The following is a 22,445-nucleotide window of genomic DNA, read 5'->3' on the forward strand; positions in this document are numbered from 1 at the left end:
GAAGTGCAGCATTGAAGTGCAGAAATGCATTGTAAGTGGTCCGGAGATGTGCCACGAGCATGCAGTGGGGCTGGTACAATTCAGATGCCAACATCCATGGCTGGTAGTGTACAGGTGGCTTCTGCCCATGCAGCAAGCATGAGTTGTTTGTGACTGCAGTCCAAGATGGAAGGTCAGAGGATTGAGTGGTGAACTGGAGTTGCCAGGAACCCACTCTGACTCTCATGTTGGGAATTGTCACTCTCCAGGTTCTATTCAGCTGGAATGGGGATATATGAGAAAGTGCCCATCATCAAGGCATCATTCAGTAATAACAGCACCCTAACGCATCTGAATATATGTAAATAGGCTTCTCTTCACTTACTAGCGGAATTCTTGTATTGCTATTCAAAACTTGTTTGGAGAAATGGATCCTTCTTCTCAATTTCAAGAACCCAATTTCTGTGATCTCACCCTACTTTTTTCAGCTGTTTCACCAATGCCCACATTGTTCAGAGGCTGAGAACATATTTAAAATTGCTTTATGACCCTTGATTTCCCTTATTGTAACTGTGCCTTCTGGTGGGTACTTGCTATGATGGTGATGCTCAAGCTGAACTGTCAGCATTTTGCTTACTTCTCGCTTTCCCTGTCTGGAAGCTATTTTTAAAACAATTGTCCTCTTGCCCATGAGGGATTTCAGCTTTACACAGAGAACCTCCTATGTCCATTCAGAGATGCAGCTGAGCCCCGGCTTGGGACTACTTCTGCAGGTCACCAGCACCCAATGCCGGTTGTAACTGCCTCTGATTCCAGGCTCCTCCCGACAATCTCCTGCTGTTGTATCTCTCTCACCAGGTTTGAAATACTTTGACCATTGACTGTACATTCTATATCTTGCCACAAGGTTTTCTTCTGTAAGATTTATAAAGTTTCAGCCTTTCCAGCAGCAGACTGCCTGCAGCCCTCTTAAAGCTGTGTCTGAAAAAGTCTTCAGTCCTCTACCATTGCCAGTGTATAAGAAGCAGCTAAATGGAATCCTCACCATGCTATAAGATGTGTTGCCATCATTGCTGATCATGTTGTATGACCTACCTGGTACTGCCACAATCCTCTTTCTTGATAGGGATCTATTAGACCTGCTTGGTGTGGTGTGGTCGAGGAAAGCCACTTGGTAATATAATGAGAAAAGGCTTTTGGCTTGCACAAGATATAGCTTATTGTTTTATTGCAACAAACAACAAATTCCATTGATATGATAGACATTGTCACAGAATTTCGGGTGTAGGTTTGCTCACTGAGCTGTAGGTTTGATATTCAGACATTTCATTACCTGGCTAGGTAACATCATCAGTGACGACCTCCAAGTGAAGCGAAGCTGTTGTCTCCTGCTTTCTATTTATATCTTTCTCCTGGATGGGGTTCCTGAAGTTTGTGGTGATGTCATTTCCTGTTTGTTTTCTGAGGGGTTGATAGATGGCATCTAGATCTATGTGTTTGTTTATGGCGTTGTGGTTGGAGTGCCAGAACACTGTATCAGAACACTATTCCAACGAGCCACCACACACTGCAGCATAGACGAACTTCGGAAAACAGAAGAGAACCACCTATACAACGTATTCAAGAAGGATACTCAAATAATACAGTGAGTAGATTCCTCAAGAACAAACCACGACAAGCAGACCAAACACAGCCTGAAACCCTAACCACCTTACCATGCATCAAAGAAGTTTCAGAAATGACAGCCACACTACTAAGACCCCTCAAAATCCTAGTAGCACACAAACCCACCAACACACTCAAACAAAAACTAACAAACTTAAAAGACCCAGTACAACCCATGGAAAAAACACAATGTCATCTACAAACTTCCATGCAAGGACTGCCACAAACACTACGTAGGACTAACAGGAAGAAAGTTAGCCACCAGGATACACGAACACCAGCTAGCCACAAAAAGACACGACCCTCTAGGAGAAAGATATAAATAGAAAGCAGGAGACAACAGCTTCGCTTCACTTGGAGGTTACCACTGATGATGTTACCTAGCCAGGTAATGAAACGTCTGGATATCAAACCTACAGCTCAGTGAGCAAACCTACACCCTAAACCTCAACCTGAGCTACAAACCTTCACAAACCTTGCAAAAATTGTCACAGAAGTTCTGAGGAGGATCTGGAAAGTAGGTTGCCTCCTTCAAGATTCAAAATTGTTCTCCCACCAAGTCCATTGTGAATGCTACTTAGGGCTCTCTTCTGCATTAACCCTTTTAGGCCCATGCATCTTTACCCAATAATTATCACAAAGGATGGCACTTTTGGCACTCAATCATATTAACCCTTTCAGACCCATAAATATTGAGTTCTCCTCTGTGCTACACACCATCTTGATGTGGAAACATATTAGTTATCACTGGAACAAATTCCTGAATTATCCAACAGCACTGTAGATGTATCTTGTTATTGATCAGACCAAATCTCCTTCAAATGTGTCAAGGTGATAGCCTAGACCATAACTTTTAACTGCTTTAAAGGCAAGTGTAAGATGCTGTGTTTCAGATGTAACTCAACTGGTTACACTACTCGGTTTTAAGCAAAACACACTTTATTCTTTCTCTACAGTTAAAATACAAACAAAAGAAAAGAACTGGTCTAACTTTAACTCTGTTGGAAAACTTAACAGAATAATAAGTTATTTAACTAGTAAACAGCAACTATTCCAAGATAGTAATGTCCCATAATGTCCCTTGGCAATGACAAATTCAGTAAAATAGATTGTCTCATATGCAATTCTCCAGTCCAGAAAGAAAGAACATCAAGAGAAAATCCTGCAAAATCAAACAAGAACTCCAATTTTTTTGCTGTAACTGAGAGAAATGTATGGCAGCTTCAAAACCCCAACTACTAAAACCCAGGATCAATGGGAACTTCTACCAATCATGGGACTTCTATTGTTCTACAATTTTAAAAAAAGGTCTCATTCGTTGTTTACCTTATTGGCTTGGAACAGACTGCTCAGACCTCTGTCTCAACCTCTTTTCATTAAAAAAAAGAACAAAGTACGTTTCTTAAAGCCATAGGATCATCACAACCTACTCCACACAGAATATAATAGTTGAAGAAGGTGGTCATCTTCACTTTCTGAAGGGTAATTAAGGATGGCTGGTAAGCATTGGCCTTGTTTGTGACACTTTGCATTCTCTTATTAAATTCACATTAGTGACACCATTAAAATCACAATAAATCTATTTTTCTTTAAAAATTAAGTATTCATTGATTTGCAGAATTAAAACAGACTTCAGGAGTGTGAGGTTATATTGTACCTGAGCCCTTATCATTCACAGGGCATGGACAAGTTAAGTATTATCAGCTTAGCTGGCTGGATGACTTGCTTGTAATGCAAAACGAAACCAGTGGTTTGGGTTCAATTCAAACTCTGGCTGAGGTTATCACAAAGGTTCAACTTTGCCCCTCAACTAATGTGTGCTGACCGTCAGGTTAAGGCACTGCCAGTTATCTCTGTCTAATAGGAGACTATGACTATGGTGACTTTACCTTCACCTACTCCTAACTCACACAAGCAAAACAGGGAATGGGTTGTCAATGTCGGTAATCTTGGAGTGGCTTTTACCAGAATTAGATTTTAAGGCAAATTGACTTAAAAAAAACACTGGTTAATTATTAACTAGATATTTACAATAAGTAAAAACCATGAGCTGTACTGCAAATAATGAAACAACATTCATAATTGCACAAAATCTTCTTGTTTCTCAGACTTAAGGAGGTATTTTGAAATGAACATGAATATTATTTTGAAGTATGAGACAATCTTTTTGTTTCTCTTTTGGTCCTCTCAAGTGAACTGCAGTAAGTAATTGTAATCATAACTCAAAATATAATGAGGCGATCTCTTAAACGCGGGACTTCTTTTACAAATCTCGCTAGTAATTGATTAATTAAAAGTAGTGCTGATATTAATTTTTGGTGTTGCTGATATGGCATATGACAAATATAACTATAACGTTCAGTTAACTTATGCAGTTCTAAAATGACTGTGCAGTAAGCAGGTCTAAAGCTGAAGGAAAATTATACTTCACATTTCACACAGACAGTCAATGTAGTTAGGTGACTAACATGGGACGATCGTATGAGAAAGAAAATAGTAAAGAGGAAAGTAATTCGTGAAAATAAGGTTTCCAGTCATTCTGATGCTCCATTTTGAACTATACAAGATGTGACATTCACACGTTTTCCATTTTCTTTACCTAATTGGAGAAGTAATCTCATATCACTCTCAGTTATACCGGTTCTGGTTATATAGAGACAAAATAGTGTTTAAAAAGTTCCTAGGTCATGCAAATAATTTAATAATATCATAAATAAAGCTACTCTCCCTGATGATGTTTATTTAGAAAAGGTATTCAGCTCTATTTTTCATTATCAGTGAATGAGGAGGAATGACTTTATAATTTGGGCCTCACACCTCTCTATCTGATTGGTACTAGACACAAACTAGTATACCTCTGGGACAATACCCCAAAAGACTTGGCCATCTGCCCTGCATTTTCAGAAAAACTGAGTATCAAATGAATTGTTTAGATACTTACTGAAGACTCATTTTGCTCAACGGCACCTAAATAAGATTTCAAGTGACAATACTTATGCTGAAATCATAATCTGTGTCCAGGAGCATCTGGGAACTGATTGCTTTTGATGGTTCTCAGGTTTTCTGAAGTCAGAAGTGGCAACTTGTTATCTGGTGACAGCTTTGCCGTAAGTGACAGCAGTAAATGCACATTTAAATTTAGTCATGGTACAGCAGGATTAAGTTCTCTGTTAACATTATTTTCACTGGGACTTGTTTCATACTGGCCGTTAGAGAACCTAGGGATATGGAGATAGAGCAAAATAATGGAATTGAGGAAAAATGAAGTGAACCATCATGCTAATTTGTTGTCAGTCAGGCCTGTATTCTTGTTCCTATTTCATATAATCTTATGAAGGCCTAACCATGTTAGTTACAGAACATTATCGGAACAATCCTGAGTCATGTGGCACCTGTGTTCAGTGGGCAATTATTTCTCAAAGAGGTAGAGATTACTTAAGGATAGTCAGTATGGCTGTGTTGGGTGAGATCATGTATAACAAATTTGATTGAATTTTTTGAGGAGTTTACTAGGTGTATAGATGAGGATAGTGCAGTTGACGTAGTCTATGTTGATGTTAGTAAGGCTTTTCACAAGGTTTCACATTGGTAGACTGGTTAAGAAGCTAAGAACCCATGGAATCCAGGGCAATTTGGCAAATTTGATCCAAAATTGGCTTAAGGTGATGGTTAATGAATAGTTTTGTTACTGGAAGCCTGTGTCCAGTGGTGTACCACAGGATTCATTGCCTAGGCCCTTGCTGTTTGCTATGTGCATTAGTAATATAGACCTGAATGTAGGAGTTATTATCAGTAATTTTTGCAGAGAATTGTTAGTGTGGTAAATAGTGAGAAGGAAAGCCTTAGACGAAAGATATCATCGATGGGCTGAACAGTGACAATTAGGACTAATGCTGAAAAGTGTGAGATGATGCATTTTGGAAGGATGAACAAGGAAAGTGAATAAACGTTGAATGGTAGGACCTTAGGAAATACAGAGGATTGGCGTGACCTTGATGTGGATGCCCATAGACTTTTGAAGGCAGTAGGTCAGGTAAATAAAGGTCACGTTAAGAAGACATATGGGATATTTGCATTTATTAGTCAAGGCATTGATGCAGGAGCAAGGAGGTTATGATGAAGCTGCCTAGAATATTGACTAGGCCACAGCTAAAACACTGTGTGCAATTGTGGCCGCCTAACCCATAGGATGGATGTGATTGAACAGGCAGAGGTGCAGAGGAGATTCATCAGGATGTTAGAGTGATTCATCTCTGAAGTGAGATAGGCTGGGACTGTTTTCCTTAGGGGAGAAAGTGAGGACTGCAGATGCTGGAGATCAGAGCTGAAAATGTGTTGCTGGAAAAGCGCAGCAGGTCAAGCAGCATCCAAGGAACAGGAGAATCGACGTTTCGGGCATAAGCCCTTCTTCAGGAATGTTTTCCTTAGAGCAGACAAGGCTGAGTGGGGAACCTGACTGAGGTGTACAAGATTATGAGGGATTTTGATAAGGAAGGTAGGGAGAAATCTTTCTCCTTAGCACAAGATTAATGACAAGGAGACACATTTTTAAAAGGGAGCAGGAGGTTTAGGTGGTTCTGAGGAGAAATCTTTTCAGCCAGAGGTTATCAGAAGCTCACTGCCTGGAAGGGTGATAGAAGCAAGAACCCTCATAACATTTAAGAACTATTTAGATAAGCACTTGAAACATCATGGCACAGAATGCCTTGGACCAAGTGCTGGAAAATGGGATCAAAATAGATAGACACATGATGACCATTGCTGAAGGGCCACTTCCCACTCTGTAAAAACTCTATAACTCTGCAATTAAATTATTGCTAGAAACAGCAAAAGAAAGACTTTTTTCATGTGTGTTATGTGGATAAAGGTACTCTTAACCCACTATGATTTAGTGTTTTTGCAGAAATCACTTGCCAACACCTTCCTTTCCCGGATCCGGAGGGCTAATGACGGCCTGGAGGAACTACTACTTGATAATATGGAAAGAGAATGCTGTGAAGAAAAGTGTTTGCCAGAAGAGACTCAAGAGGTTTTGAGAAATTCTCCAAAACCTGTAAGGATTGCATCTAAAGCAATTCAATCTTAACAGCTGCTCAGCAGTATGAGTGGTCTAAAATGGGATTAGTATTTGACACTTAACACCCATTTCATTGGCAACATGTAGAATATTATTGCCCAAACTAGCTGCTCAAAAGCATAATTACAGGTTACTTCCAGTGAAGCCTAGCCTACTTAACATGATTAATAACTGTAACTTTTGTAATGTAGCTCATCCTAATTCCATATTATAGCATCTAATAGTTCCTCATGACCCTCTTCTTCACTCCCACACCCTCTCATAATTGACACTAACAGAGTGTTCACCTGATCTGACTCAGGAACCTAGTTACCTGACAGTTGTTGTGCCAATAACAACAACCTGACTTGCCTTTGTATTTGACATACTTCTCAAAATTCAGGCTGAAATAACTCCACAGATGTTGGTATCTTCATCACCAAGTCACCCTTTATTTAACATGTGGAAAGTCCTTGTCCCTGGCACAGCCTTATCAGAGTCAGTACCCAGAGTAAGAGAATTCTGACCCTCTTCTTTTCATCTGTCAGCCAGAGCTCCCTGATTGGACAAAATCAATAGTCCCAATCAAGGAACTCATATTCTATGAGGTCCAGCTGGCCGGCCTCATTACAATCACTACACAGGCCCAATTAATTTAGAAGATTCAGGACCACGTCCAGGTAGAAAGGGGAAGACAGGTTATGATTTGACATTCTCAGAGTGTTCAAATAGACTGCACTCCTAAATTTCAAGACCATAAACAAAGGAAGATGAAGATTCCAGTAAACATGCCAATATTTCTATTTATAAAGTCAGAGTCTGAAAGTTACTATTGACAATATTAATAAACAAATGTGTGATATGTTAGCATAAATCCCTTTCTATTGCGTTTCAACCGAGGCATCAACCATTTAAAGCAAACTGATTATACTAAATTAAAGAAGTCCGCAGAGAAACTTTAAATGTTAATATACATGTTAATGTCTTATTGTAATATTTGTAGCTTAGTTACATGACGATTCAGGAACATAAACATAACTGCAATCTTACTGTCATCATATTTATTTATGTTTTAAATGTTTTTAATATATTTCGTAATGGTGGGCATCTTTAATTGACATTTGCTCCTAATAACCCAGTGCTGGACCACTTATCTCTTACAACAGATCCATATGTGGAGTTGATTCATAAGAGAGGCTTACAGTATATATGAGGACAATTTTATAAATTCAATGAAATATGTACACCACTCACACTTATTGAGAAATTCTAGAGCAAGAGTTGTTGATGGTGAAACCATTGGGCTGAATTTTCTCAGTCTCTTAATGATGAGGCAATGATGGGAAGTTTGGGAAATACAACAAAAGTGAAAAGTTGAAATTCTGGATGTTGAGAAAACAGGGTCCAATTTTTCACTTGAGGTTTCATAGCAAGTTGAGAATCTTGCTCATGAAAAGTGAGGGGCCTATTGAATGCATTAATGAGCATTAACATTTAATTATTTTCTAATCTCATCTCATTTTTGTGCAAGTTGTTTTTTCCCAGTTGTCAGGGAGAAGTTAGACAGTGCCACTTCCCAATTTAAAGGACCTGGTAGCTGCAGTTCACAAGCACCTTCACCTTCTTGGCAGCATTCCCTCAGCATGCTCCTTGGGCAGCAACCATCTGAACCTTCTGTCCATGGAAGTCAGCAATCACTTCATCACTTCACCATGGCACAGCCTTAACTAATTTACAATATGGTTCAGCGTTTAAATACAGCACTTTGGAGTTCACTGACAAATTTTGCTCCAATGCAGCTGCCATGTCATTTTGTGCACAGGGAATAGGTTGCGTACTATGGCTAATAAATTGCTTTCTGAAGCAATTGTGCATACTTTATGAGGTGATCAGTGTAAAATTGAGTGAGAAAAGTTTCTATGCCTCACAAAGAATGACTCTCTGTGAAATGCCCCAAAATTGATACTTAGCCAAATCTAACATTGAAGGGATCTGTACTGTGCTGTAATGGAAATTCAGCCTATTGTTTTCAAGTATGTGGAATTAATCAGTAGGACTCCAAAATAATACTGCTCATTTGTAACATCCCTCCTATTATTGTTGAGAAGCATGTGTCTATTTGTGTGCTGCACGAACTAAGCTAAGATTTGTTTTTGCAGGAACAAACTTGGATTACGCCCAATGGTATGTTTTTTTAAAAAATCAATTTGATCCATAGATTATGCTTTGAGTACGTTTATTATTGTTTATCCTGCACTAAAACAACAGGCAGTGAAAATTTATACAAACACATTTAAATATTCATATTTAGTACTAACTGTCACACTGCTTGAATTTAACCCATTTGGAATTATTAGTGAGGAGACAATTAATGCAGTTATGGATTGGCACCAAAAGCCGGCCATGTCCATATTCGATGAAAGAATCATGAACTAGTGCTGGATTTCAAAATGGCTTGTAAAATGAGGAGATGATCTCTGATGCCTTTCTATAGGTTATGGTACATAAGACAGCCTGAATATGGACAGAGCAAGAACAAATTCAATAGCATAACTAAGAGGTTTGATGGGATGTTAGTGGCAGAATGTGTTAGCAAAGACATGGCAGAAAACATATCCATAAACTCGCCAGTCAGGACCGGTCAATTCTGGCCCTTCATGCCCATCTCTTGAAGTGTAACTGCACTTGCAGGACCTTAAAATTAAGGCCACAACAACCCATTACAAGCATCTTATAAATATTGACAGAGAAGCATGTGATCTTGCTGATATTCAAAATCACAAATTAGCATTCCGTTGATCCCTAAAATGACTTAGGTTTACAAATTGCACTTCCAAGTACATGTAGCAGATATTACTTACATATTGGAATGGGATCACCTTTTTTTGCTGTTGCTGTGTAAAAATAATGGAACTTTCTTCCTATCAACGCTGTGGATACACCTGCCTGCCAACCATGCATGGAGTATAGTCAGATAAGAAGGTAAGTGATTATCACATCTTCAAAGACAATTAGCGATGAGCAATAAATGCTGGAAAAGCCAGTGATATCCACATTCCACAATCAAATAAATAAAATAAATCCTGTCAGAGAACCTTTTCTGAAATTCCTTCCTTCCAACTGAACAAAATATGCTTTGTCCATCCGCATTAAAGATATAATGATGGATCATGGGGAAATGTTCCTTGCTATGTTGCAGATATAGTGTTTATATTTCTCATAGTTTAATGAGTCTCTCCAGGTTGAAAATTGTTTGTTTGTAATTCTTTCACCAGAATGTAATATGAGCAAAGTGCAAAGTATTGGAAAGTGGAGCTTCTAAAAGATTATTATTAATCATATGTGGAGTTAAAGAGGGTTGGTTGCCATTTTATACAGATACAGCCTGTAATTGTCATATTTTGCATGACATCTTATACTAACCCCAATTTGCATTGCATGAATAGTGTAATGATTTCTATGTTTTTTACTTACTGTAAAGATAAACTTGTTAAAAAAATTTAGCTGAAATTACAATGTCCCTTTAACACAAAGTGTCTTTTTTGTACAGGCAGCGTTAGACCTCTCCCCTGTTTTCTGAGCCAATGTAAGTTTGTAATACAATTCACAAATCACATAAATCTATGATTGAAAAACACGATTCAGATTGCTGGGCCTCTTGCTGAGATATTTGATAGTCACAGCTGAGGTGCCGGAAGACTGAAGGTTGGCAAACGTGGTGTCACTGTTTAAGAAGGGTGGTAAAATCAAGCCAGGGAACTATAGACCAGTGAGCCTGATCTCGGTGGTGGGCAAGTTGTTGGAGGGAATCCTGACGGACAGGATGTACATGTATTTGGAAAGGCAAGGACTGATTCGGGATAGTCAACATGGCTTTGTGTGTGGGAAATCATGTCTCACAAACTTGATTGAGTTTTTTGAAGAAGTAACAAAGAAGATTGATGAGGGCAGAGCAGTAGATGTGATCCATATGGACTTCAGTAAGGCGTTTGACTCGGTTCCCCATGGGAGACTGATTAGCAAGGTTAGATCTCATGGAATACAAGGAGAACTAGCCACTTGGATACAGAACTGGCTCAAAGATAGAAGACAGAGGGTGGGGGTGGAGGATTGTTCTTCAGACTGGAGGCCTGTGACCAGTGGAGTGCCACAAGGATCGGTGCTGGGCCCTCTAATTTTTGTCATTTACATAAATGATTTGGATGTGAGCATAAGAGGTACAGTTAGTAAGATTGCAGATGACACCAAAGTTGGAGGTGTAGTGGACAGCAAAGAGGGTTACCTCAGATTACAGCAGGATCTGGACCATGGGCCAATGGGCTGAGAAGTGGCAGATTGAGTTTAATTCAGATAAATGCAAGGTGCTGCATCTTGGGAAAGAAAATCTTAGCAGGACTTATACACTTAATGGTAAGGTCCTAGAGAGTGTTGCTGAACAAAGAGACCTTGCAGGTTCATAGCTCCTTGAAAGTGGAGTTGCAGGTAGATAGGATAGTGAAGAAGGCATTTGGTATGCATTCATTTATTAGTCAGAGTATTGAGTACAGGAGTTGGGAGGTCATGTTGCAGCTGCACAGAACATTAGTTCAGGCACTGTTGGAATATTGCGAGCAATTCTTGTCTCCTTCCTATTGGAAGGAGGTTGTGAAACTTGAAAGGGTTCAGAAAAGATTTACAAGGGTGTTGCCAGATAGGTTTAGGGTGAGAGGGGAAAGATATAAAAGAGACCTAAGGGGCAACTGTTTCACACAGAGGGTGGTACGTGTATGGAATGAGCTGCCAGAGGATGTGGTGGAAGCTGGTGCAATTGCAACATTTAAGAGGCATTTGGATGGGTATATTAAATGGGAAGGGTTTGGATGGATATGGGCCGGATGCTGGCAGGTGGGACTAGGTTGGGTTGGGATATCTGGTCGGCATGGACCGAAGGGTCTGTTTCCATGCTGTACATCTCTATGACTCTATGACTAAATGGAATTGTTGATTTTTCTTGGAAGTAAGATAAACACAATAGCTGAGTAACATAAATATCATAAATATCATTATGGTACAAAAGCACTGTAATGAAATAATTTGAGTAGTTATGATAGATTACCTACTACTTTTCAGGGATATTGGCCCTAAAATATAGCCACAAAGCAGGAAGCAAACCTGGCTGACAGATCTATTAGCCAGAAAACGTGTTTCTCATGAGGGTGGATACAATTTAAGTTTTTGTCAAATTAATTTGCCAGCTGAATTAGGAGCTGTTGGGTGGAGGGGTGGGGAGGAAGAGGAGATGGGGACGGCTAGGGATTGGAGTGAACATGAGTCAGATGTGATGCTAGGGGTGAAGTCAAACATCAAAAGGGATAGGAGTTGAAAATCTTGGAAGGCGAGGTCAGTGGTGGAGGTGAATGGGGAGGGGGTAACATCACCAATTCAATTATATGGGGCAAGGAGCCCAACAACTAGATACTGGAAGGGTCCCAACCCTGTCTTTAAATGTGAATGCACTAATCACGTAGGAGATGAGCTTGGAACCCAGTTAGTGATACCAAGTTTGGCCAGGAGCTGCCAGCAATGCACAAGCAACAAAGGCAAATGGCAACAATGTTAGGACCTGCTTTTGCCTTGCAAAGGAGAGAAGACTGCTCTTCTCTGAGGGCTAGCAGCCTCATTAAGAATAAAGCTGACCAAAAGCCAAATATAAGGTCAAACACATGAAATGGTGCCCGATCTTACAGCTTCTGAAGATCTCTAAAATTAAAAAAATAGATTATTTTCTTCTGCCTTTGAACAGAAACGATGTGCACTAATGTTCATTAGTCTATACAGATTCAGCAGATTCAAATTTGAGTACTTGCTTCTGGCCTACCTGACCTGTTAAGAAGTGCCTCAGGGAGCTTAGTGGGCTGTTAACTGGAGGCAAATTGCTTCCCCATTGCCCTCCCACCTCCTGTCCTCCCATTGAAAATTGTATTGTGCTTCAGAAGAGGTAACATCCAGTGTCACACTCCAGGAACTTAATTTTCAAATTATGCATCCCCTTGACCTTCAGCTTCACTGGTAGTTGAAAACCCTGTGACATTTCATCTAGGAATCATTGAGAAGATGGGAATTTAATTTTAATTTTCTGGCAGTGATACTGCTGACACCTCCAGCTGATATTCAGCTGATTCAAAATAGCGTTGAGTTCAAGCTCAGGACTTACCTGGGTTACCGTCCCTCCTGTGGGGCTAATTATTTGCGCTGCTATTTCAGAACACATTCTCTATGTCTTGTTGGTCTGTCTGGAGAGCACATGGTACATTTCACAGTCCAAAGACTCTAACAGAGTGAAGTGCAGTGGGATTTGTGAGAGCATTCTTGTGCATGAAACAAGAAAAGTTAGCATGAGATGTAGCAAGTAATTAAGAAGGCAAGTGGAATTTTGACTTTTATTGTTGGGGTGGGGTGGTTTGCATTTTAAAATAAAACTGTACAAAATGTTGGTGAGGTCCCATTGGAACATTGCGTACAGCTTTGGTCCCCGTATTTTAGAAAGGATATATTGGCTTTGAAGGCAGTTCAAAACAGATTCACAAGGCTGATTCCTTGGATGGAAGGGTTGACTTATCAAGAATGGATAAACAGGTTAGGCCTTTATTCATTAGACTTTAGAAGAAGGAGGGGTGATTTATGGAAACATACAAGATTCTGCAGCAGTTTGACAAGGTAGATGTTGAGAAGATGTCTTCACTAGTGTTACATAGTTATTAAATAAGGGGACACTCATTTAAAGCAGAGATGCAAAGGGATTCCTTCTTCCAGAAGTGAATGCCTTGAATTCTTTACCCCAAAGACCTGTGGAACCAAGAAAACTGAAATTGTTTAAATGCGATGTGTATGTATTTAATATGTTTAGATATATTCCCAATTTGGATTTAGTGGGAAGTTGAGGGTTATGAGGAAATGGCACAAAAGAGTGGTTGAAGTCTGAGGCAAATCAGCAAATGATCTTATAGAATGGTGGGACAGGCTTGAGGCACCAAATAGCTACTCCAGCTCTTACTTCTTATAATCTTATTTCAAGAGACATTTACTTCTTATTCCATCTGCCTTTGTTTATTGTTTGTGAGTTAACTTGGAAATATCCTCAAATTTTAACTATTCAAGCACTATCCTGATGATAATTGTAAATAAATGAATTTTTACAAGCAGAAAACAATATTGCCTTGTCATGGAATATGTTATAAGAAACACAATCACAATTTTAATTTAAACATTGTGAACTTGAATTAGCTTAATACATATTCTAATCCTGCATTAAAATGGCATTGTTGTTTAAACTCTTCTTTCTTGTTCATAGCACGCTGTGCAAAGGACAATCTGAAAGAGGTCTATTCCATAGGAAAGAAAATCTTTGAAAAACAAAAGGAAGTTGTCTATCTTCATCAGCAACTGATCCATCGCAAGTCGTACATTTTGTACCGGATGAGCAATCTATTTCAAAGCATAGAACGTTTGGTTTGGTTGATATCAGATCAGCTTTAAATGATCTGCATATTGTTTATTTTGAATGTGAATATGTTATTAGTGGGTCCATGCACTGGATAATGCTTAGAAAACATTGAAATTTCACCTTTGGAATAAAAAAATTAACTTTTTCTCAAACTCTTTTCAACTTGTTGTAATAATATTGCAGCAACTTTAAACATTTTAGCTGTAAGTCTACAATAAAATTCTTGTCGTACTTTTGCAATGTTTTTAACTGCAAAAGTTAAACCAAAATAATTATAGGAGTATTTTATACAGAACATACAGCATAGAAATAGACTGTTCAGCTCAATTGACCCATGCTGATATTTATGCTCCACATGACTGTTTTGTTATCCCATTTCATCAAATCGGGTGAGCGTAATAACAACAACTTGCATTTATCTAGCATCTTTAATAAAGCAAAAGATTCCAAGATGATCTACAGGAGCATTATCAAACAAAAAGTGACACAACTGTATAAAGACAAATTAGGACAGGTGCCCAAAAGGTTGCTCAAAAGCATTGGTTTTAAGGAACATCTTGAAGGAGGAAAGTTCAGTAGAGGAGCAGAAAATCTAAGAATCGAATTCAATGGTTTTGGGCTTCAGCAGTTGAAGTCAAGATCACCAGCTAAGGAGTGGGTAAAATCATGGTTGTGGAAGATCTGGGAATCAAAGGAATCTTGGAATATTTTTGGGCTGAGGGGTAATCTGAAATTGGAAAGAGCCAGGACACATGAAATAATCTGAAAGATGATAATCATGGCAGATGGTGGAATTTGCATTCAATAAAAATCCAAACTAAAGAGTCTAACGATGACAATAAATCAATTGCCGATTGTTGGAAAACCCATCTGGTTCATTAATGTTCTTTAGGGAAGGAAACTGCTATCCTTACCTCGTCTGGACTATATTTGACTCCAGACCTTTCTGGGCAATTAGGGATAGGCAATAAATGGTCACCAAGCCTGCGATGTCCTCAACCCATGAATGAGGTCTTGCTTAACTGAAGACCAAATGTAGTTTAGTGAGCACAGGAAGAATAAGAAGTGAACAGGACTTGTGTGAGTTAACCTTCAATTTTTTTCTCCCTGATATTTCCCTGGCTTTGGGGAAATGCATATATCATTCTAAAGACTCTCTGGGAAGAGGTCTTTCCTGAATTCCCTTTTGAATTTAGTTTTGACTTTCTAATACATATAGCCCTCAGTTTTGGATTTCTCAATAAATGGAAGCATTATCACTGGGTGGAATCTTTCATTTTTTTGGGCTAAGTCCAACTTGTATCAAATTCTTTGGTGTGATTCTTGCCATGAGGCCGAGTGAGAATTCTCACTGTACTTTACCAAATGAGTCTCATTAACTACTTATTCCACCTAAAGTCATCCTTCATATCTGAACTTATCACATGCCATTCCCAGAACAACTTTCTACTCACTGGATAGCAATCAAGAGCCCAGCATCCCTGGCACCTGCTGCTCTGCACTTGGATAAGCACTGACTTGAACCTGAACTTGTCGTGGAATGGCGCTGTGATTCTCTGACAGGGGCAAGGAGATCCTGGTCAAGGGATTGGTGCAAAGGAGTCCTTATCCACGATGGACTGGCAATGGAGGGTGTCCTGCTCATCCAAGGTCGCTCCTTGGGTCAGTGCCATTTCTATGCTACAGAGGAAGTGACAGTAGTGCCATAAGGTGGTCAATGACCTTTTCCACTCCACCAGAGTAAGTGCTACACTTTTCTGTCTGTCACCTCACACTCACTCTGTCTTTGCTACTGGACTCCACCACCTACCAAGGTTTATCACGTACCAATCACACTATTGTCTGCAGCATTTTCCCTTGCCAGCTCTCACCCCTCATCCCAACATTCCACACCACTAATCCTACACACTCTCTGCACTGCTTCCTCAATCCCTGAAAACCCTTCACCACCTTTTGAACTATCATTAACAGTTGTGCCATCCACTTGCATCGCATTCAACCCCTCCGTTCCTTCATTCAAGTAGAAAACAGCCCTTGATAGGGGAGAAAGGTGCTGGACGTGTGGACAAGTGCATAACGTTTGATTCCTCAACCTTCAGAGGAGAGGACTAGCACTGCCCCTGCATGCTGAGACATCAATGTCCCAACAACCGTCTAAGTACCACTCTTCATTCCATTGCAGGCTTCACAGTAAATCCGCTATCTGTGTAATACATTGTGTACGACTCCTAACCACTAGTTGTAAAGCCTTCAAACTCTTTTGTCTTGAGGTACTACCGGTATATCCACAACCACTTTGGAGAAATAGTCAGCTCCCCCAGAAACGTCTTGCCCAACCTCGAAGGATGAGAATACAGAGGTGTCAGAGGAAGCAGCAACAAAGCAGCCTTCTGCACATTCTACCAGCGCAGATGTTGACACTTCGATGGGAACATTCATCTTGGGGGCACAATCTAGTGAGAACCTAACTATGACAGCTCCACAGCTGCTGGAGGGAGAAACAGCCCAAGTCACTGGTACTTGGATGGAGACCAGGTCGCTACTCAGCTGCAGGCAGGAGATGACTCTGTCGCATTGGTAATTAGGAACTTTGTCCACAAGCACAGGGAGGAACAGTAAGCAGCAGACAGGAATGTGGGGCACAATAGCCCTTATTGCTCAGAAGCTACAACAGTACACAAGTCAAGTAACCAGCTGTTTCTTTCAATGAACAGGTTGGTAGCTGCCATGGAGAGCTAGGATCAGTGCCCTCAGGGTTTGCTGGAGAGACATATATACCTATACTCCATCATAGAACATAGAAAAATACAGCGCAGTACAGGCCCTTTGGCCCTCGATGTTGCGCTGATCCAAGCCCACCTAACCTACACTAGCCCACTATCCTCCATATGCCTATCCAATGCCTGTTTAAATGCCCATAAAGAGGGAGAGTCCACCACTGCTACTGGCAGGGCATTCCATGAACTCACGTCTTGCTGAGTAAAGAATCTACCCCTAACATCTGTTCTATACCTACCACCCCTTAATGTAAAGTTATGCCCCCTCGTAATAGCTGACTCCATACGTGGAAAAAGGTTCTTATGGTCAACCCTATCTAAACCCCTAATCATCTTGTACACCTTTATCAAGTCACCCCTAAACCTTCTTTTCTCCAATGAAAAATATAACTCAGGTTCTTTTTCAATCTTTCCCTTCTCAACTTGAACCAGGCCCTCTAGTTTTGGACTCTCCCACTCCAGGGAAAAGACATTGACTATCACCCTGTCCACGTCTCTCATGATTTTACAAACCTCAATAAGATCACTCCTCAGCCTCCGACACTCCAGGGAAAACAGCCCCAGCCTATTCAGCCTCTCTCTATAGCTCAAACCCTCCAAACCCGGCAACATCCTTGCACATCTTTTTTGAGCCCTTTCAAGTTTAACACCATCTTTCCTATAGAAGAGTGACCAGAATTGAATACAGTGGCCTCAGCAGCCGCAACATGAAATCCCAACTCAATACCCAACGCATTTGGATGGGTTTGTCTGATTGGGCCGAGGAGAGATCTACCTCCTCCATTCTTCTTCCTCCTCCTTCACCTCCTGCTCCTCGGCTGCTCAATGATGCCAAGAGCTATGTTCTGTTCATAGTGAGATGGCACAGGGTTCAGGAGAGCACAGTGAAACTGAATACCCGCGGTGGGACAGTGGAAATGTTGTTTCGGCACTTTGAGGTATTATTCATTGACATGCTGTGTAGCAGTATGACTTTCAGTGTCCATAAATTGAGGAGGGAGTGGTGCAGTGACATTAACACTGGATGAATAACCCAGAACTCTGATTGAATCTGTGAGGAACTGTTAGCTTGCATCCCTCCAAGGAACTTGGTAAAGTTAGCAATCAATTGATAAACCTGGAATTAAAAACTGGTCACTTGGTTCAGTACCAAAGAAGACTGACTGGAAATTTTAGCTCTGTTTCTCTCTTCACAGGTGCTACCAGACCTGCTGAGTTTCTCTGTGCTCAGTTCAGATCTCCAGCATCTGTGGTATCTGCCTTCGTTGAAAATTCCTGCTGTGCAAACCCGAGTCCTAATCACCTCTGCCCTCTGACCTTCTTCAGCTCCTACTCCACACCCATCACTTCACCATTCTACTTAATTGTGACTCAGTATTCACATTGACAATAATGTCCTGTTCCTGATTGAATACTGACGAAAAGTATTCTTTCAGTGTCTCCCCAATCTCTTCAGCCTCTACACGCAACTTCCCACTACTATCCTTGACTGGACCTATTCCTACCCTAGTCATTCTTTTATTCCTGACATACCTATAGAAAGCTTTAGGGTTTTCCCTAATCCTACCAACTAAGGACTTTTCATGTCCCCTCCTTGCTGCTCTTAGCTCTCTCTTCAGATCCTTCCTGGCTACCTTATAACTCTCAATCGCCCCCAATTGAACCTTCACGCCCCATCTTTACATATGCCGCCCTCTTCCATTTAACTAGGGATTCCAACTCCTTATTAAACCACGGCTCCCTCACACGACCCTTTCCTCCCTGCCTGACAGGTACATACTTATCAAGGACACTCAATAGTTGCTCCTTGCACAAGCTCCACATATCAATTGTGCCCATGCCTTGAAGCCTACCTTTACAAGCCACGCATCCTAAGTCGTGCCTCACTGCATCATAATTTCCCTGTCCCCAGCTATAACTCTTGCCCTGCAGTGCACACTTATCCCTCTCCATCACTAGAGTAAAAGTCACTGAATTGTGGTCACTGTTCCCAAAGTGCTCACCTACCTCCAATTCTAACACCTGGCCTGGTTCGTTACCCAGAACCAAATCCAGTATGGCCTCACCTCTTGTTGGCCTGTCTACATATTGTCAGGAAACCAGCCTGCACACATTGGACGACCACCGACCCATCTAACGAACTCGAGCTATAGCTTTCCCAGTCAATATCTGGAAAGTTAAAGACCCCATAACAACTTCCCTATTACTTTCACTCTTCTCCTGAATCATCCTCACAATCCTTTCTTCTACATCTCAAGGACTATTAGGAGGCCTGTAGAAAACTCCTAACAGGGTGACCTCACCTTTCCTATTCCTAACCTATTTGCACGTTCTCCCCGTGTCTGTTTTACCCCCATCTCTGACCCTACTAAAACATTTAAACCCTGGAACCTGCACCAGCCAATCCTGTCCCTGTTCTAGCCATGTCTCCGTAATAGCCACAACATCGAAATCCCAGGTACCAACCCACGCTGCAAGTTCACCTACCTTATTTTGTATACTTCTTGCATTGAAGCATACACACTTCAAGCCACTTTCCTGTTTACAGGCGCCCTCCTTTGAGATTGATGTCATGTTCCTAACCTCCCTACACTCCAGGTCCTGCACCCTAAAGCTACAGTCTGGGTTCCCATGCCCCTGCAGAGTTAGTTTAAACCCCCCCCAAGAGCACTAGCAAACCTCCCAACAAGGATACTGGTGCCCCTTAGGTTCAGGTGTAGACCATCCTGTTTAAATGGTCCCACCTTCCCCAGAAAGAACCCCAGTTATCCAGATACCGGAATCCCTCCCTCCTGCACCATCCCTGTAGCCACGCATTTAACTGTTCTCTCTCCCTATTCCTCGACTCTCTATCACGTGGCACGGGTAACAAACCAGAGACAACAACTCTGTTTGTTCTAACTCTGAGCTTCCAGCCTACCTCCCTGAAAGCCTGCCTAACATCCTCAGCCCTCCTCTTACCTATGTCATTGGTGCCAATGTGGACCATGACTTCGGGCTGCTCCCCCTCCCCCTTAAGGACCTGGAAAACACGATCAGAGACGTCACGTACCCTTGCACCTGGGAGGCAACATACCAAACGTGAATCTCTCTCGCCCCCACAGAACTGCCTATATTCCTCAGCCATTTATCATTAGGACTGAAGGCATAGGTAAAGAGGGCTGGGGAGCCTGGCATGCCTACAAGGCGCCCCTTGCTCATAAGGAGATAGAACAATGCCACAGAGCACTCAGCTGGTGAGGTTTCTCATGGTCCCTCAGAGGTCTTCTCACAGGACACTCCAGATATGGTCTGTGAGGAGACCTCCATTATGCCCTTGGAGGTTTAAACTGAGGGGGTACCACTTAATCCTGGCAAGTAGACCCTTAGCCTGTCCAAGATACAAATGTTCTTGCAGTCACCCAACCAAACCTTCAGGGCCAATGGGCTCCATTGCTGAGATGTGCCCTGCAATCTATTGTAGAAGCAGGAGGAGACCAAGATGTTATGGGAGTGATAAAAAGAGAAAACCTATTTTCGGGCACTTTGGATGCATACGTAGCAATGTATTATACATGAATTTAAACATTTGCATAAATTTCACTGTCCTTGATTTCAAACTGCTTGCTTGAGTATCTCTGTAGCTGCAAAAGCAACTTTTTTAGCATGATGCTTAACTTCATATGTGCCAAGGACTGTGGTGAAAGGCAGCGTGTGTAAGCGAGATGAACAAGGTCAATAAAGTGTTAGACTCATAGAGAAATAAACAGCACGGAAACAGGTCCTTTGGTCCAACTTGTCCATGCCAACCAGATATTCTAAAAAATCTAGTCACGTTTGCCATCTTTTGGCCATATCCCTCTAAACCCTTCCTATTCGTATACCCATCCCCAGATGCCTTTTAACTGTTGTAAGTGCACCAGCCTCCACCACATCCTCTGCAGCTCATTCCATACAAACATGACCCTCTGTGCGAAAAAGTTGTCCCTTAGGTCCCTTTTAAATCGTTCCCCTCTCACCTTAAACTTATGTCCTCTAGTTTGGACTCCCCCACTCTGGTGAAAAAGACCTTGTCTATTTACCCTATCCATGTCCTTCATGATTTTATAAACCTCTATAAGATAATCCCTCAGCCTCCGATGCTCCAGGGAAAATAGTGCCAGTCTGTTCAGCCTCTTCCTATAGCTCAAACCCTCCAACCCTGGTAACATCCTTGTAAATGTTTTCTCAACCCTTTCACGTTTCACAATATTTCCTATAGCAGGAAGACCTGAATTGCATGCAATATTCCTATAATGGCCTAACCAATGTCCGGGGTGCAAAATGACATCCAAATTCCTATACTCAATGCATTGACCAATGAAGGCAAGCTTACCAAATGCCTCCTTCACTATTCTATCCAGCTGCAACTTCACCTTCAATCTTGGCCTATAGGATCTACTGTCATAGTTGCCCCTCGTCCTGAAACATCACTATATTTTCCCTGGTCTATGTGTCCAAACGTTTTGGTGTGAATCAAATGGTGAGTAATATCTGGGGCAGGGAGTTATATAACAAAGAGGAGACTTAAATGCCAGGATGGGCCAGGGATAAGGGAGTCCACAGACCTATGCCCCGTAAGGTGCATGGGTCTTTGTGTGACATTGTTCTCCTTCCTCGTGACCCTCCCTCACACCCACTGCCTTCCCCGTGCCACCCTGCCCCATTGCACACTTTCAATTTCCAGCATGATGGAAGGGGACAGTGAGCACTCAATGATCAGTGGCTTCCAGCCACTACCTCTACATGTCAGTAAGGCTCTGACCATCTATATCCCACTCTTTGAATTTACTGTTGCCTCCTTTATAATTATCATTACCCACCTCCATCCAGCCTGCAGCCCTAAATCCTGAGGAATAGTTTGCCATGTCTCCTACACAGGCAGCATCGACCCAACACCAACCTCATCCCCAACCCAACCCCCACCCAGTCCCCTACCTTCCCCATAGCCTTTCACCCTCCAGAATGGCTGCTGTGGAGCCAAAGAACTAACAGTGACAAACTACCTGGTCTGCACAGACAGAAACTCCTTCCCCACACCCCCTACCAATTGAAACATCCTGATCTGATGACTAACTGTGGGCAATTCCCTGGACTGGCATCAGAGGCTGTCCAGGACTAACTGTGACAGAACCCTTGTTTAATGGGTGCCTCCATGTGCATATTTGAGGACAACCTCCCTGAGAATTTGAGACAGGTTTGCTTGTTTGTTGCACATACAATGCACTGCATTGCAGGCTGCAAGCACATGTGCAGGCATGAGATTGACAATAGCCGTCCAGCAAGATGTATGCCCCTTGACTGAGGAGTGTTGAGCAGCAGGGCAAGCTGCCCCGGTTGTATCACTGCCCTAATCAGTATGACAAGGCAAGGCAAACTATAGATGGCATTAAAGAGAACTGTTGTTAAACCTGTATAGGGAAGGACAAGATGCCTCCACTTGGTGCCCTCCACAGAGGAGGCAGAA

The 22,445-nt window shown here is 41.5% G+C and overlaps 1 protein-coding gene across 1 annotated transcript; it reads left to right on the top strand.

Annotated features, from left to right (window-relative positions):
* Nucleotides 1-3,695: 3,695 nt before the first annotated feature.
* LOC122563156 (coagulation factor X-like) lies at nt 3,696-14,335 on the top strand. The gene is made up of 5 exons (XM_043716630.1): nt 3,696-3,845; nt 6,537-6,697; nt 8,860-8,884; nt 10,251-10,286; nt 14,031-14,335. Exons 1-5 carry the CDS (start codon nt 3,773-3,775, stop codon nt 14,213-14,215), a joined length of 480 nt encoding a protein of 159 aa, XP_043572565.1. The 5' UTR covers nt 3,696-3,772; the 3' UTR covers nt 14,216-14,335.
* The last annotated feature ends 8,110 nt before the right edge of the window (nt 14,336-22,445 follow it).

This window comes from Chiloscyllium plagiosum, chromosome 26 (assembly GCF_004010195.1).
Source record: "Chiloscyllium plagiosum isolate BGI_BamShark_2017 chromosome 26, ASM401019v2, whole genome shotgun sequence".
Classification (NCBI taxonomy): domain Eukaryota; kingdom Metazoa; phylum Chordata; class Chondrichthyes; order Orectolobiformes; family Hemiscylliidae; genus Chiloscyllium; species Chiloscyllium plagiosum.